Genomic DNA, 15,956 nt, shown 5'->3' with positions numbered 1-15,956 from the left:
ACTGTAAATTCCATAGATACTGATAACCACATTTTATCTGCATGATATGATTATGATCATACATTAATGCTAGGGTTTTTAGATAAACGGGGTTTTAGCTGTTCTTGAGATAAATCATTTGAGTATGTTTGGGGTTACAATATAAGGATTTAATTCCATCCTTATGTCAGAAATTCATTTTTGACGTTTCTTATATGTTTTAGAGCATTTTAGGTCTATGGCATTTCATTTCTTTTGGTAATTATATTTCTGTCTTTTGTTCATTAAACCAGCACTTAATCATTTTCCACATGTTCTCATATCCTCCCCTTCTTTCTTCCCACAGCTGCTGTTTTATTTACCTCAGACTCTGACCTTTTATCTTCCAGAATAGCACCTCCCAGCTATATATGCATATGAATAATGGGGCTCTTGTTAAAATGCAGATTCTGGTGTCAGTAAGTCTGTCTTGGCACCTGAGGTGCAAGCTTCCAGGTGATGTTGACACAGCCCCTGTGGTCCCCACCTGTGGTACCCTCCCAGTCATTTTTTTGAGACCGAGATCTGATCATTTCACTCTCCTTCTCCAGACCTGATTGCATATGAAAGTAAAATCCACACTCTTTAGTGTGAAGATCCTTAAGGAACAGGCCTGTCCTGTCTTCCATTCTCTAACCACCGTCTCCGTTTTGGGGAGAGTCCTTGGTACTTTCTCCACATGCCATGAACTTTCACATGCTCTGCCTTACTGTGCATCTGCCAGGTAAATATTGTTATATTTTATTATTGTTGCCTCTTCAGAAGATAATATTGTAGGTATAAACTGGACAACTAGAACTCGTGTCAAGCATTTCCACTTAAGCCACAAGGGAATGTCTGGTGGGAAGCAGGAGATGCAAAAGAAAGGGAATTCATAGTAGAGCTTTACTTGTTCCTATATGAGTGACATTTTTTTCTTCTTTTTTTGGTTGTCTCAGCGTAAAAATTAATGCAGATTTTACACTTTGCTCTGTAATAGGACTTTTATAAAATTAATGTTTTAAATAAATTACTACTGAATAAAAGTGATCCACGTGTATCCTGTGGCTTCTAGGAATCTTGGCATACTTCCACAGAGATCTGTGGTAAACGTCTCTTTGACTGTCTTTGGTAAAGCCTTCCCAGTTCTTATCTCTTCAAATGTGGCCTTTATCATAGTTTAATTTGGTACTTCTGTTCTTTAAAAACACTAGGAAGCATCTGACCATAGCACCTTAAATCAGGAGTTACATGGTGCTCTTTAATTTACATTGATGAGGAGGACAGAACTCCAGCAGGAATGTGTAACAGTATGTGAACATACAGAGTGTTGAAGGAGTTGCTGGAGGAACCAGCAAAATGGAACTCAGCTAGGAAGATTTGTCAGAGACAGAGAGCAGAAGCAGAGGGCACGGCAGGCAGAGGGAGAAGCAGGCTTCCTGCTGAGCAGGGAACCCGATATAGGACTGGATCCCAGGACCCTGGGATCATAACCTGAGTGGAAGGCAGATGCTTAACGACTGAGCCACCCAGGCATCCCTCAGCTAGGAAGATTTTATAGATGAAAGTTTTTCATGTAAAGGAAGGACCTACAGTATGGCTTGGCAGAAGGGAGGAGGGGAAGGATTTCTTTCTGTTTAGGGAGAATGGTGCATTTGAGGGCTTGGTTGGGAGTGATGGAGGTTGGGAGTGATGGAGGTGGGTTATTAGAGCTGTTAAAGCCATCAGCCTTTCTAGCCTAGAGCACATAGGCCAGTAGGAAGCAGCTTACTCTGTGGAAGAGCCCTGGATGGGGTTGTCTGGGTTTCACTTGGTCCTGGCACTGTTCTGCTGAGTACAACAGGAGTCAGTTAACCTTCCTGGGCCTAGTTTATTTATCCTTAAATTGAGAGAGTTGAAGTACTGTGATTTGTAATATACCTTCCAGCTCTACTATTCAATAGTCTGTCTCCTCTATCAAACAAGCTGGTCTGGGACTTTGTGCTTCAAGGGTTCGGTTTCTGTTATAATTGCAGTTTGCTCTGGAGTCTTGCCCACTGACCAGGCTTAAAATATGAGCCATTCAAATTTTCCCTTGCTTTGCATCACATTTACTTCTGTCTGATCTTGAATTCGTGTTTCCCCATTGCTGCAATTTCTCTCCTTGGGTAAGTCCTTCAGAATCTTTCTCCCAGGCTCTTGCTTGTGTTTAACTCCACCTCACACCCACTACCACTAGAATTCCTTTTACACACCCAGCAGCTAAGTTAGTATCACTGTGCTTCTCCTCAATAAAAATAACTGTGGTGAATCTCCATTGTCTTCCAAAGAAGAGCCAAACTCATTAGCTCAGTATTCATATCAGCTGTCAATCTTAGCTCACATTACTCTCCTCGTAGTATCTACAGAATTGTTAAACTGAAGCTACTATCCTCTCGGTGCCCTTGCTCCCGTTGTTAACTGCACCTGGTTATGCCCTGCTTCTTCCCCCATTGTCACGCCGCCACAATTCTCCCATCTTGGGTGCCATGGTCTTCATGAGTCTCTTAGGCTTCCCATAGCCAGGAGGAGTCCTTTTCTTCTCAAGTCCCATTGCACCATAGCACCTTTTCTGTACCTAATAGTGCTCATTAGTTGGTTTGTCTATCTTTTTTTGTACTCTTAATCTCTCCAAACTAAACTAAGCTCCTCAGGACTTAGGAAGTACTATATTATCTTAGATAGGGTGGGTGCCCAGTAAATATTGGTTGAACTAATGAATTCTGGCTAATTATAGTTCAGATCCTTGTTATCTCTGGGTGGTAGGGTTTCTTGTTTTTCTGGATAATCACTAACTAGAAAAGAAGTCTGCCAACAGGAATTAATAAACTAATAGAAGAATAAGAACCATTGCTAAGATGTGTTATAATTCCCAAGTTTGTAATTAAGGCAAGCAAATGTTTGCAAGCCTCAGCCTTGTCTTTGAATTTTGAGTTTCATTCATGTGGGCTTTTAAGGCAGTATGAACCTCTTCAGGTGAACCACCTCAGGGTAGTTTGTATTTTGCTTATTTGTGTCAGTATGCTTAGCAGGTTTTTGTCCAATGAAGGTTTTATTTATTTATTTATTTATTTATTTATTTATTTATTTATTTTTAAGATTTATTTATTTTAGAGAGCATGCGAGGTTGGGCGGGGGAGGGACAGAGGGAGAGAAACTCAAGCCAACTCCCTGCTGAGCACAAAGCCCATCTCCCCACCGCCGCCTCATGACACCGAGAGATCCTGATCTGAGCGGAAACCAGGAGTCTGGCGCTTCACGGACCGGGCTGTCAAGGCACCTCTGTTTTAGAACAGGTTTTAGAGTGAATGCTTACAAACTTGGGAATTTTAAAAAGTAAAATAACAAATGGAACCATTAAAATAACTTACAAAATTATTTTCCATAATTACAATTAGAAAAACTTTAATGTTTTTATGGTAGCAGCAGACTCCTCCATTAAGTATGCACTTGCCGTGTAATTGGTGTTTAGGTCAGAAATTGTTTCGTATGCACATCTCATGCTTTCAGAACCATTAATAATGAGCCTTCAAAGTTTGGTTTTTCTGTGTTTATAGATATGATTTATGAGCCAGTCAAACCATAAGCAGAGTAGACCCTTGGAAAATGGCTTGTATCCTGGTTGAAACAGTGCGGGCAAACTTTGTATCCTAAGAGTTGATGACTTAGAACAGATTCCATCATCTTAGAAAATACTGGTTTAGAATGGGAGATTGAAAAGAGAAATAAGATCTAAAATTTCCCACTGTCACTTTTTGTCCCAGTAGCTCCTTCTCAACTTAGCTTTGTTCAGAATACTGTGCTAAGACAAGCTAAATCTTTGGCATTGTCTGCTTGAATCCTGAGGAAAGCAAATACATCTCACCTAGGATTAAACCATTAACATAGACATTACCTCACTTCTCTCTAGATGATGTAAGATTATTCTCAGTTCTAGCAATCTCCCATCATTAGTCACTTAGGTGTAGCATCCTCAAAATAAGAATTGCTAGCTATATTGCTCACTACCAGTGCTTTTTCTCAATAAATAATAGTGGTTCTTTAAAACAGTTGCAGATGATTTACCTGTTAAAACTGTTAGGGGAATGAAGTATACATAATAGATAATTATGTATTTGCTACTTTATTCTCTTACCATTAAAATAGGAGGCATTATAACATATTTATGTAAGTTAAGCTCTTTGATAATTACGTAGCTAGCATTGACTTATAAAAAGAGATACATGTGTTTCTTCTGGTGTGCAGAAAAGTGGAATGGAGCAATGGGAGAAATAAACCCATGGAAAAACAAAAAGTTGAACTCGTTCTTCTAGCAGTAACTGTGGGAGGGAGTTTATCCATGGCAAGCAATTTGGCTACACTGACCCTGTAGTGGCTTGGAGAGTGATGTTAAAGGTGTGGGTGATAGGAAGCTGGGACAGGTGGATTTTAAGAAATCTCTGTTTGATCTCAGTCTCTCTCTCTTCCTCCTCAGGAGTTAGAAGCAGCTCTTCACAGAGATGATGTAGAGTTTATCAGTGACCTGATCGCCTGCCTGCTTCAGGGCTGCTATCAACGAAGGGATATCACGTGAGTAATCCTGATTTTACTGCATATTTCTTGTAAAAAGAACTAATTAACCAGGTGCACTGATGTTTCGTGTCTTCTGTAACAAACCAGAACTGATCATTTGCCAGTTGTATTTACAAATGGATTCCCCAGCTCTGTGTTTGGCTCCTTCTGCAGTTCAGTTTTAATTTTATTATAATCCCTGAGTTTATTTCACTCTGACAAATCTATATCCCTTACTCCTGGATCTACCAGTTAACATAATCAAGTGTAGAATTTCTTCTTCTCAGTGTATGCCTTTCTTTCTTATTTTTACAGAAATTACAGCCTCTTGCGGTATTGGTAAAATGTTGCCTAACAGATTAAAGCTAGATTTTACTACATTTCTACCACTTGAGTATCTTCTGTTGTTCACATAACCAGTAGCATAATTTTTAACGTGGAGCTTCTAGGCTCCCTCACACCGTAACTGCCAAGTAAACAGCGCTCTGATACATTTGACGTGTACAGACATTTGGAGCAAAATTTTATCTGTGTAGACGAATAAAGGATCTTCCTGATAAGGCCTCATTGCTTGTTTTGACCCTAACTCGAGACACATTTTCTTCGCTACTACATTTCTATACAGGGTGGAACTGTATAGAGCCAACTCTTAAAAAAGCTGAGACAAAATGCTTTTCAGCACTCCAGAGCCATGCACGGCAGGGGCTTGGGGTTTTCAGGTTTGTATTTTTCGTACAGTTAAAGATGCTATCTCAAATACTTCTGCTCTGTTAAATCTACTCTTAGGTATCTGTTAGGGCTGGGAAACTAGGCCCAATACTAATGTGCAATAAACTTGTCGTTACAAGATGAGTAAGAGATTGATGAAATGCCATTTTCTTCATGGTACAAGTTTGTATCTCTTAAGGGAGAGTTACTGCTCAGCAGGAAGCCTGCTTCTCCCTCTCCCACTCCCCCCGCTTGTGTTCCCTCTCTCACTGTGTCTTTCTCGTCAAATAAATAAATATAACCTTACAAAAAAATAGAATTTGGGGGTATCAATATAAAAGCCATGAGAGCAAGGGAGTCGTCAGATTGTGTATTTAAGTAAGCATCCTGGGCAAGAGGGAAAGTAGGAAGACCAACTAGGGGCTAATGAATTAGGGGAGAAAGGAGAGATAGAGATAGAGTGAAGGACTCTTATGATGGTACAAGTAACTAGACATGGTGTCTCCAGTCTTGACCAGTCTGATAGGTATAAAGTTGTTTTAACTGCATTTCATTGATCATTCTTCACAAGTTCAGTATCTTTTCTTAGGCTTATGGGCACATTTGTTTTTTGTTTTTTCTTTTTTAATTTATTCATGAGAGTCAGAGAGAGAGAGGCAGAGGGAGAAGCAGGCTCCCCGCCAAGCAGGGAGCCCGATGCGGGACTCGATCCCAGGACCCCCGGGATCATGACCTGAGCGAACGCAGACGCTTAACCATCTGAGCCACCCAGGTGCCCCTCTTGGGCACATTTGTAATCTCTGTATATTTGACCTTCTTTTAATATACTTGGGTCATTTTACTGGTATGTTGAAGATCAGGGAAAAGAAATGCCCATTTAAAATTTGTAAGGCTGTTTTCCTCTAGGTTCTTCTATTTCATTCTTGCACAAGAGTGTTCCTTTACCCTTGTCAGCTCTGAACATTGCCCATAACATGCCAGCGGGTTAGGGTGAAAGCGGTTTCCTATGTCTTGTGTGTGACAATGAGGATAGAGAGGACAGTCTGTGGTTGAAGATTGAAACAGCTAAAGTCATATAATTTATGGGGTAAATCTTCCCATCCCTGTTGGCATGTGGTATCTCTTTGATCTTTTCCCAATTTTTTACTCAGGCTTGAAACTACTTGGTTCTTTCTGATTGTACCTGTCAATCTCTTTTGGCTCTGATACCACACTATGTCTCCCTAATATATTCACTAGCTTTGTGACCTGTGCCTTAGGTTTTTCATCTATAAAATGTGTTTAATGATAGTATCTCTACTTGTTGGATTGTCATTAGATTGAAGGTAACAATCTGTATATGAAACAGTAAGGATATTGTCTGGGACACAACAACTAATAACATTTGAGTGATTATTCCTTTATATTATATTTTAATGTTGGATAAGGATAGTTCTCATTAATCCCTCTGTTTAGGGGCCTCTGGGTGGCTCAGTTGGTTAAGCGACTGCCTTTGGCTCAGGTCATGATCCTGGAGTCCCGGGATCGAGTCCCGCATCAGGCTCCCTGCTCCGTGGGGAGTCTGCTCCCTCTGACCCTCCCCCCTCTCAGGTGCTCTCTCTCTCTCTCTCTCTCTCAAATAAATAAATAAAATCTTTTTAAAAAAATCCTTCTGTTTAAAATTTGTCTTAGGGCGCCTGGGTGGTTGAGCAGTTGGTTGAGCGGTTGGTTGAGCGACTGCCTTCGGCTCAGGTCATGATCCTGGAGTCCCAGGATCGAGTCCCACATCGGGCTCCCTGCTGAGCGGGGAGTCTGCTTCTCCCTCTGACCCTCTTCCCTCTCGTGCTCTCTATCTCTCATTCTCTCTCTCTCAAATAAATAAATAAAATCTTTAAAAAAAATAAAATAAAATCTGTCTTAATCTTGCTTCATTCTTACAGAAAATAATTATATTATCTCATCATGTTCATAAGATATTCCTTTATTTTGATTAGAGTCAAATGAACCTATGAATAAATTTAGGCAGAATTGACCTCTTCACAATGTTGAGATTGCTTTTTTATTCAAGCTCTTTCTCTTACTCAGTAAAAATGTGCAGTTTGATTCATTTAGGGCTGATACATTCTTGGCTATTTTAATTTTTGATAATATTAGGAGTTGAATCCCATTCATATTATAAGTACTTTGGAAATACATTCTTCTGTATAGATCTTGAATCTACCCAGTTTATTAATCTTGATAATTTTTTAATTCGATTCTCATTTTCTAGGATTATCATCCCTCTTTCTTTTCAGTATTTGTATTCTTGTCTGTTTCAAGCTGTACTAGTTATCCACTGCTATGTAACAATACCCTAAAACTTAAAACAACAAAAAATTACTGTATCATCATTTCTGTTAAGAATCTGGCTTCAGCAGGACGCCTGGGTGGCTCAGTCAGTTAAGCGTCTGCCTTTGGCTCAGGTCATGATCCCGGGGTCCTGGGATTGAGCCCCACATCGGGCTCCCTGCTCAGCGGGGAGCCTCCTTCTCCCTCTGCCTGCCGCTCCCCCTGCTTTTGTGCACACGTGCGCTCTCTCTTTCTCTGACAAATAAATAAAATCTTAAAAAAAAAAAAAAAAGAATCTGGCTTCAGCTTAGCTGGGGTGTGTCTAACATAGGATTGCTTAGAGAGTGCAATCAAGGTACCCAGGATCTTGACTAGGACTACAGTCTTCTCAAAGCTTGACTGGGACAGGTATCCATGTATTTGTTTTCTGTCTCTGCATAACAAGTTTCTCCAAACTTAGTAGCTTAAAAAATCCATTTATTATCTCACAGTTTTATAGGTCGGGAGTGTATGTGTGGCTCATCTGATCCTCTGCTCAGTTTCTTATGGGGCTGTAATCAGGGTGTCATCCAGGCTGTGTTCTAATCTGGAGGCTTAACTGGGGAGCAATCCAAGTTCATTCTGGTTGATGGAAGAGTCATTTCTTTGCAGTTGTAGGACCGAGATCCTTATTTTCTTGCTGGCTGTTGACTGGGAGCTCCTGTCAGCTCCCACAGGTCATCCACAGTTCCTTTGGCAGCCAAATGGCCTCTTACTACATAACTGTGTCTTCAAGACCAGCAGGAAGATAGCTCTTGTCTGCCAGCGGAGAATCTTATATGATATAACATAATCATGGGAATGACATCCTTTTGCCATAATAAAAGCAAGGTATAGACAGTCTGTCATACTAAAAGGAGGGGATTGTACAAGGGTGTGAATACCAGGAGGTAGAAATCATTTTGGGCCTCTTAAAGGTTGCCTGCTATACATGCTTTTATCATATTGACTTCCAGAACAAAACTAAATAATAATAGTAAGATGTATGCTTGCATCTAATTACATTTACTTAAATAATAATTATTTTGATAGATTTTTTTTGTGGATAAGAACCAATTAATTGGTTTTTGGATAATCATTGGGTTTTAATGGCTCCTATAAGTATATGTGTGTATTTGAATTATATATATGAATATCATATATAAAAATATAAGAATCATATATATGTGAATTATCAATGAGAGGTTTTGATTTGTCCTGTTGTAAATGGGGGTAAATGGCTATAACCAACTTGTTCCTCATTTAATTTTATTCCTCTTATTTACCATTAGTCTCAACCATAAATTAGAGAAAAAGTATATACTTACTTTGATAACGTTTTCTATAAAAGTAATTAGTTTGAAAATAATGGATATTCTGCAGAATATTTTTAACTTAGATGCCAACTTTTACCATCATTCATTATAATTTCACTTGTGTTCATTTCATTTTTTTTTTTTCATTGTGAGGTAAAGAAGAGCTGGTATGAGGTCATCTCCTAGTTTAATAAGGTCCCGTTTTAGAGGGAAGGAAACATATCCAGACAATTTACCAGGTCATTTAGCTAGTTAGAAGATGAATAATTCCCACATCATCAAGATGAAGTACAAAGAATTGAAAGAACAGGATATTGAATATTACAATATTACAATTGGAAAGGATTACTATACAGTAGCCAAATTTTGGAAGCAGCCCAATGCGGGCTCCATCCCAGGACCCTGGGATCGTGACCTGAGCCGAAGGCAGACGCTTAACGACTGAGCCACCCAGGCACCCCTTTTGTTCGTTTTTAAAATACAGTTGAAATAAAAATATTTCTGGCTGACCAAATAAATTTGGAAACTGGCAGCCCTAAGATTCGGAATTAATTGTTTGGAATGTGGCTCTCACCTCAGCCTTTTAAAAACTTTACTATTATTGGGGCGCCTGAGTGGCTCAGTTGGTTGGGCATCTTCAGGAGCCTGCTTCTCCCTCTCCCTCTGCTCCTCCCAGCTGTTCATGCTCTCTCTTTGCTCTCTCTCAAATAAATAAAAAATCTTAAAAAAAAACTTGTCATTATTGAGATACAATATACCACAGAAAATTTTTTTTGTTCTGTAGTTATACAGCTCAGTGAATAGTCACATTCTGAACACATCTGTATGATGAGTGCCCATATAAGAAAGACCACTATAATGGATTTCACTTTTTCCATTGAAAGGAATTGTCCAAAGTTAGTCATTTTGTCCCACAGTGGTATCCACTAAAGAGTTAGATTGAATGCATGCTTTCTGAAGTTTTACTTTCATCTCATCCTATAAAAAGAGAAAATTGGACAAATGAAGGCTTGCCTTTTCTGGTTCTGAGATTTACCTGTTGTAGGGAGCTAAGACAGTTACTTAAGTAATTTCTTTGTGCAAAACTTCCCTCATCTCAGAATGATAATAGTACCCACTAAAGTTACCATGAAGAGTAAATGAAATAATTTATGAGAAGCCTTAGAATAGGCTCGAGCCACTAATAAATATCAATTTATTATATCAGTATATGTAAAAACATTCTCATAGTTTCTAAATATGCTGAGTGGAAGGTAGACATTGAATCAAGCAGTTCTCCATCTCTTAATCTACTTTGGTTTGCGCATTTTGAAACTGGGGTCAGCAGACTTTTTCTATAAAGGCCTAGAGAATAAATATTTTAGGCTTTGTGTAAGTGATATCTGTTAGAACTACTCTGTCATCGTAGTGCAAAAGCAGTAAATACTTCAATGGCTGATCGTGGCTGTGGGGTTTTTGGGCTTTTTTTTTAAGAACTTTATGTACATTGAAATTTGAATTTAATAACGTTTTCACGTGTCATGAAATAGTATTGTTTGGATTCCCCCCCCCAATCATTTAAAAAAAGAATAGTTTTTTACATTTTTAGCTTACAGGCTGTTTAAAAAAAACAACAAAAAAGACATTCAGGCCCACAATTCATAGTTTGCCAGCCCCCGTTTTTAGAACACTTAAAAAGATTACTGTTCTAGTTTGCACTAACTCGGTCTAACCTTTAAGTGGCACATAGAACCCCCATTTGTTCTTTTCTAAAAAGATTGTATTTATCTGACAGAGCGTGTACAAGCAGGGGCAGTGGCAGGCAAAGGGAGAGGGAGAAGCAGGCTCCCCGCTGAGCAGGGAGCCTGATGTGGGGCTGGATCCCAGGACCCTGAGATCACGACCTGAGCAGAAAGCAGACGCTTAACTGACTGAGCCACCCAGGCGCCCCCCCCCCATTTGTTCTTAATTGTGTTCTCCAAACTGAGGTTTGTGCCTTTAATATATAGGATAGAATTATACTTGTCTGCTTATCCTTACTATCCTAGGCACTACTGTAAATCTTTTTCAGGAACTCTTATTTAATCCTAATAATGCCTAATACGAATTCCTTTCTCACTCATCTATTAAGGTTGAGGAATTTTAGGCACAGAGTGGATAAATAACTTGTCCGAGGTTACACAGCTGGTGATTGATACAGGACAGATTTGGCCCCTAGCAGTGTAATCCTCGTCCTCCAGCTCTTACCCACAGCCCTATGCTATGAATGAATTAAAAGAAAAATGTTAAAGAAAGAGGTTTTCGTATAAAAGAAGTTTTAACTATTTTTGAACTGTGTGCTTCTGTGGCATTCTAATGAAGTCTGTGGACCTCATCTAAGGATATGATTTGAAATCAAAATAAATAGGGTTACCTCTTTTTTTTAAAATTTTTATTGTTATGTTAATCACCATACATTACATCATTAGTTTTTCATGTAGTGTTCCATGATTCATTGTTTGAATAGGGTTACCTCTTAATCTAATTATACTGAAATATGGTTAGTAAAATTTTAATAAAACAAATTTTTGATACAGTAATATGTTTTTTATTAACTCATCAACATGCTCTAGCAGCAGGCTTTATTTCTCAAGATTAGTATCTTCTAAGTATTCATGATTCTAAATGGTTATTTTGAGATATTTACGGTATCTGTAATGTGATCTGAAAATATTTTATTTCTTTTGACAAAAAAAATACATATATTACTATTTTCCCCCTACATTCATAACTGAACAGAATATAAAATTTCAGTTAGAGGCTAGTTAAAAGTTAATATTTTCTCAGCCAGGTTCATAGACCACTTGACATATCTGTAGAACTTTGCTTAAAGAGGTTTTTCAATTCTTAAACTAATCTGAAATTCAGAATCAGTGTCTTAGAAGTAAAAAGAACTTTATCATTAGTGCTATTTGTTTTTTTAACTTGTGAGGAAACTTAAGCAGCAAAACTATATGATAAGTCACCGGACTCTCATTTCCACACATGTTCCATTGTATGCGGTTGTGATATTTGCTCTCACATATGTCTAAAAATCCTCTGGGTAGCACGGTGGGATTCAGTTGCAAATCTTTGGTTTGGCTTGGTGTTATTTACATTGTTTAGGAATTTGTTGTACCTGAGAGATGTTTAGAATAAAGTCTCAGTTCAAATTTTTCAGGAATTTGTTATTTTATTACCAAAGAAGAGCAGTCATGTAGTCCTTCCTCATCTGCAGGGGATATGTTCCAAAACCCCCAGTAGATGCCTGAAACTGTTGATAGTATTGAACCTATTGAACCATATGTATGATAAAGTTTAATTTATAAATTAGGCACAGTAAAAACTGAAATTTAAATAAAAACTTTTATAAATAAGCACAGTAAGAGGCTGACAACAATAAAATAGAGCAATTATAACAATCTGCTGTGATAAAAATTATGTGAATATGCACATACAACACAATGCACATTCTCTAAGTGTCTTACTGTCTTGTATGCACTGTTATGATGTGATGTGAGATGATAAGATGCCTACGGATGAAATGCAGTGAGTGGTGGTGTAGCATTAGGCTACTGTTGGTAAGTCAGAAGGGGGCCATCTGCTTGGACCTCCGGTAACTGAAACTGTGGAATGTGAAACCACAAATGAAGACAGGACTGCTGCATCTGAATGGGTGCTAGTTATGGCCGTTGGACTCTGAGGAGGGTCCCCGGAATTCTCTGGGATCCTCTATGCCTTTGTGTGATCCCTTCCCCTTGAGTATGGGTAGGATCTGCTCCTAACCAATAGAATTTGGGAACATTCATGGGATTTCACTCCCCCGATTCTTTTATACTGTATAGGACTCCATCCCATTATCAGATGCTGTAGAATTGCTTTGATGAAGTAAGCAACCGTGTTGGGAAAGCTCATGTGGCTAGGGACTGCAGTGGCCTCTAGGAGCAACTGAGGGTCAGCCAGATCACAGCTATATACATAACCATGGAGAAATCAGGCCAGAAAAAAACGTTGAACTAATAAAGCAGTTCACAGAAGCATATGGACCAGTGACTATGTTTCTATAAATGTAAAACAAGGAAACTAAATGAGGATAAATATATTTGGAAAGATTATAAAGAAAATCAAGGGAGGGGCACCTGGGTGGCACAGTGGGTTAAGCAGCCAACTCTTGGTGTCGGCTCAGGTCATGATCCAGGGCCCTGTGATCCAGCCCTTTGTCAGGCTCTGCGCTCATCAGGGAGTCTGCTTCTCCCTCTCACTCAGCCCCTTCCCTCCCACTCGTGCTAGCTCTCTCTCTCATTAAAAAAAAAAAAGATAAGGCTATGATTAACACAGTTCAGGGAAGTGATTCTATCTGATAGGAGGGGAGACTACTGTAGCTAGGGATAAGCATAAATGATAATAACATTTAAGGTAGTGATTCTCAGACCTCAGGGAATATCAGAATCAATCAGATGGCTTGTTAAAAGACATTGCTGGCCCTACCACTATCTAATTCCATAGGTTAGGAGGGGGCTGAGGATTTGCATGTGTTACAAGTTCTAGATGATGCTAAGAATGGTCCAGGACCATTCTTGAAGTTCCACTAACGTAAGGAACAGCTAATTTTCTTTTTTTTTTTAATTTTTTATTGTTATATTAATCACCATATATTACATCATTAGTTTTTGATGTAGTGTTCCATGATTCATTGTTTGTGCATAACACCCAGTGCTCCACGCAGAATGTGCCCTCTTTAATACCCATCACCAGGCTAACCCATCCCCCTTCCCTCCTCCCCTCTAGAACCCTCAGTTTGTTTTTCAGTCTGTCATCTCTCATGGTTCGTCTCCCCCTCTGACTTACTCCCCTTCATTCTTCCCCTCCTATCTTCTTCTTTTTCTTTTTTCTTAAAATATGTTGTGTTATTTGTTTCAGAAGTACAGATCTGTGATTCAACAGTCTTGCACAATTCACAGTGCTCACCATAGCACATACCCTACTAATTTTCTTTTTTTTAAGCTTGATGGCAGACACATGGGTTCTTGTTTGTTTTGTCTTTGCAATTTCTATGTTGATTTACTCCTATCAGTATATAAACTTAAAAGGACTTTGTGTTGGTAACGTACTTTTCCTCCTGTTACCCTCCCTGGAATTGCAATTCTAGCCAGTTGGTTTTATGGGCCTTTATTAATAAAAATACTGTAGGTACTTAAAGTGATTCATCAGCTGGTTGCTCTCAGCAGCACTTCTTTTTCTTCATTGAGAAGTAACCTAACCTAATTGAGCATGGGATTGGAAATCAGGAACTTCTGGTTTGCTCTTAGCTGTCAGAGTGAAGAAAGGATTGCATCAGGTCTTGAGCAATGATTTAAGCCTTATAAAAATACCCTCCATTAAATGCTCATTATGATGATATTTGGCACCAAAAGATTTTTTTTCCTTTTATCACTTTTAGTAGAGTGCTCTTTTGATTACCTACACTAATTTGTGCTTCAGTATGGTCTTTGTTTCGCTTTCTTGTGGCTTCCACTCAAAGTAGAAACTCATAACAATCATAAATTTTACTTAGGAGCATTAATTATATACCTAACATTCTATGAGAGATTCTCTAAAGACTCTTAAATGATTAGTATTTGGGGGTCCTATCTGCCCTCTATAGAAATATTATTTATCTTTTTGGAAATTATAATACTTCTGTGAAATGAGTCCATTTAAACTCACCTTTATTAAGATATAATTTAGATGCAATAAAATTCGCACAATTCAAATGTACAGGCTTTTTTTTGGACAAATGAATACACCATGTTGTCACTGTCCTATTCAAGATAATAGGACATTTCCATCTCTGCAGAAAGTGCCCTTTGCCAGGAAATCTACCCCCACCCCTACAGATTGCTGTGATTCCAATCACGGATCTGATTTTTATCACTGTAGATTAAGTTTTACCTTATTCTGGAATTTTATGAGTGGGGTCATACGATATGTACTATTGTGTCCAGTTTCTTTGAGTCATCATAATATTTGTGATATTCATTGATACTGCTGTTTGTATCAGTAGTTTGTTCCTTTGTGGGGAGAGGGAGTCTAAATTGTATTCCATTGGAAAAAGAGGTCACAATTTGTTCATCTGTCCACTAGTTGATGGACTTGCATGTTGCTTCCAGTTTGCGTCTGTGATGAGTAAAGCAGCCATGAACATTTGCATACAAACATTTTTGTGGGTATATATCTTCATTTTTCTTGGGTATTGCTGGGTCGTATTATAAGAATGTAGTTAAGAAACTGCCAGACTATTTTCTAAGTGGTTGTGAAACATTTCTGTCCCTACTAACAACATATGAACAGTCCGGTTGCTCCATATCTTTGCTAACATTTGTTGTTTTTAATTTTAACCAGTTTTTAATTTTACTGAGTCTATCGTGTATAATGTAAGTCGTTGTGGTTTTAATTTGCACTTCCCTGATGAGTAGATATGTAATGAGTTATGAATATTTTCTTCTGGTGTGTAGCTTGCCTTTCCATTTGTTTTTCAGTGTATTTTTGAGAAATGGAAACTTTATTTTGTTGAAGTCCAACTTACCAGTTTTTTCTAGTATGTTTCATACTTTTTGTTCCCAGTGTAAGAAATCAGGACCTACCTTAATGTCAAGAAAATTTTCTTCTAGGTGTTCTTTTAGTTTTAGTTTTAGCTTTTTTGCAGTTGGCATTATGATGGGTTTTGAATTAGTATTTGTATTGGGTGTGAAGTAGAAGGTCAATGTTCTTTTTTTTTCCTTATGAATATGTATATTCAGTACATTTCTGGACTCTCCCTTATTCCATTGATCTGTATGTCTTATATTTACACAAATACCAGATTGTCTTGAAATTAGTAAGTTTTCCAACATTGGGCAGGGGTGTTTTTTTCCCATTGTTTTTACTGTTCTAAGTTTGTTGCTTTTCCATATAAATTTTAAAACAACATTTCAGTGGGGCGAGGGGGAAAGAAGCATCCTGCTAGGACAGTAGACATTTTGAGCAACTTTGAATTTCCCTGTCCTTAAATGTGATATATAGGTT

General features: G+C 38.4%; 1 protein-coding gene across 2 annotated transcripts in view; it reads left to right on the top strand.

Moving 5' to 3' along the window:
• CECR2 (CECR2 histone acetyl-lysine reader) overlaps positions 1–15,956 on the top strand; it is a 173,345-nt gene that overhangs the window by 99,439 nt on the left and 57,950 nt on the right. For both annotated transcript variants that reach the window (XM_025851891.2, XM_025851890.2), the window contains exon 2: positions 4,490–4,584. In XM_025851891.2, coding sequence (XP_025707676.1) covers positions 4,490–4,584 — 95 coding nt within the window. The remainder of the gene's footprint in view (positions 1–4,489; positions 4,585–15,956) is intronic.

This window comes from Callorhinus ursinus, unplaced genomic scaffold (genome assembly GCF_003265705.2).
Source record: "Callorhinus ursinus isolate GAN/ISIS: 27379988/994484 unplaced genomic scaffold, GSC_fseal_2.0 scaffold74, whole genome shotgun sequence".
NCBI lineage: Eukaryota > Metazoa > Chordata > Mammalia > Carnivora > Otariidae > Callorhinus > Callorhinus ursinus.
This window is presented reverse-complemented; position numbering and strand designations above follow the sequence as displayed.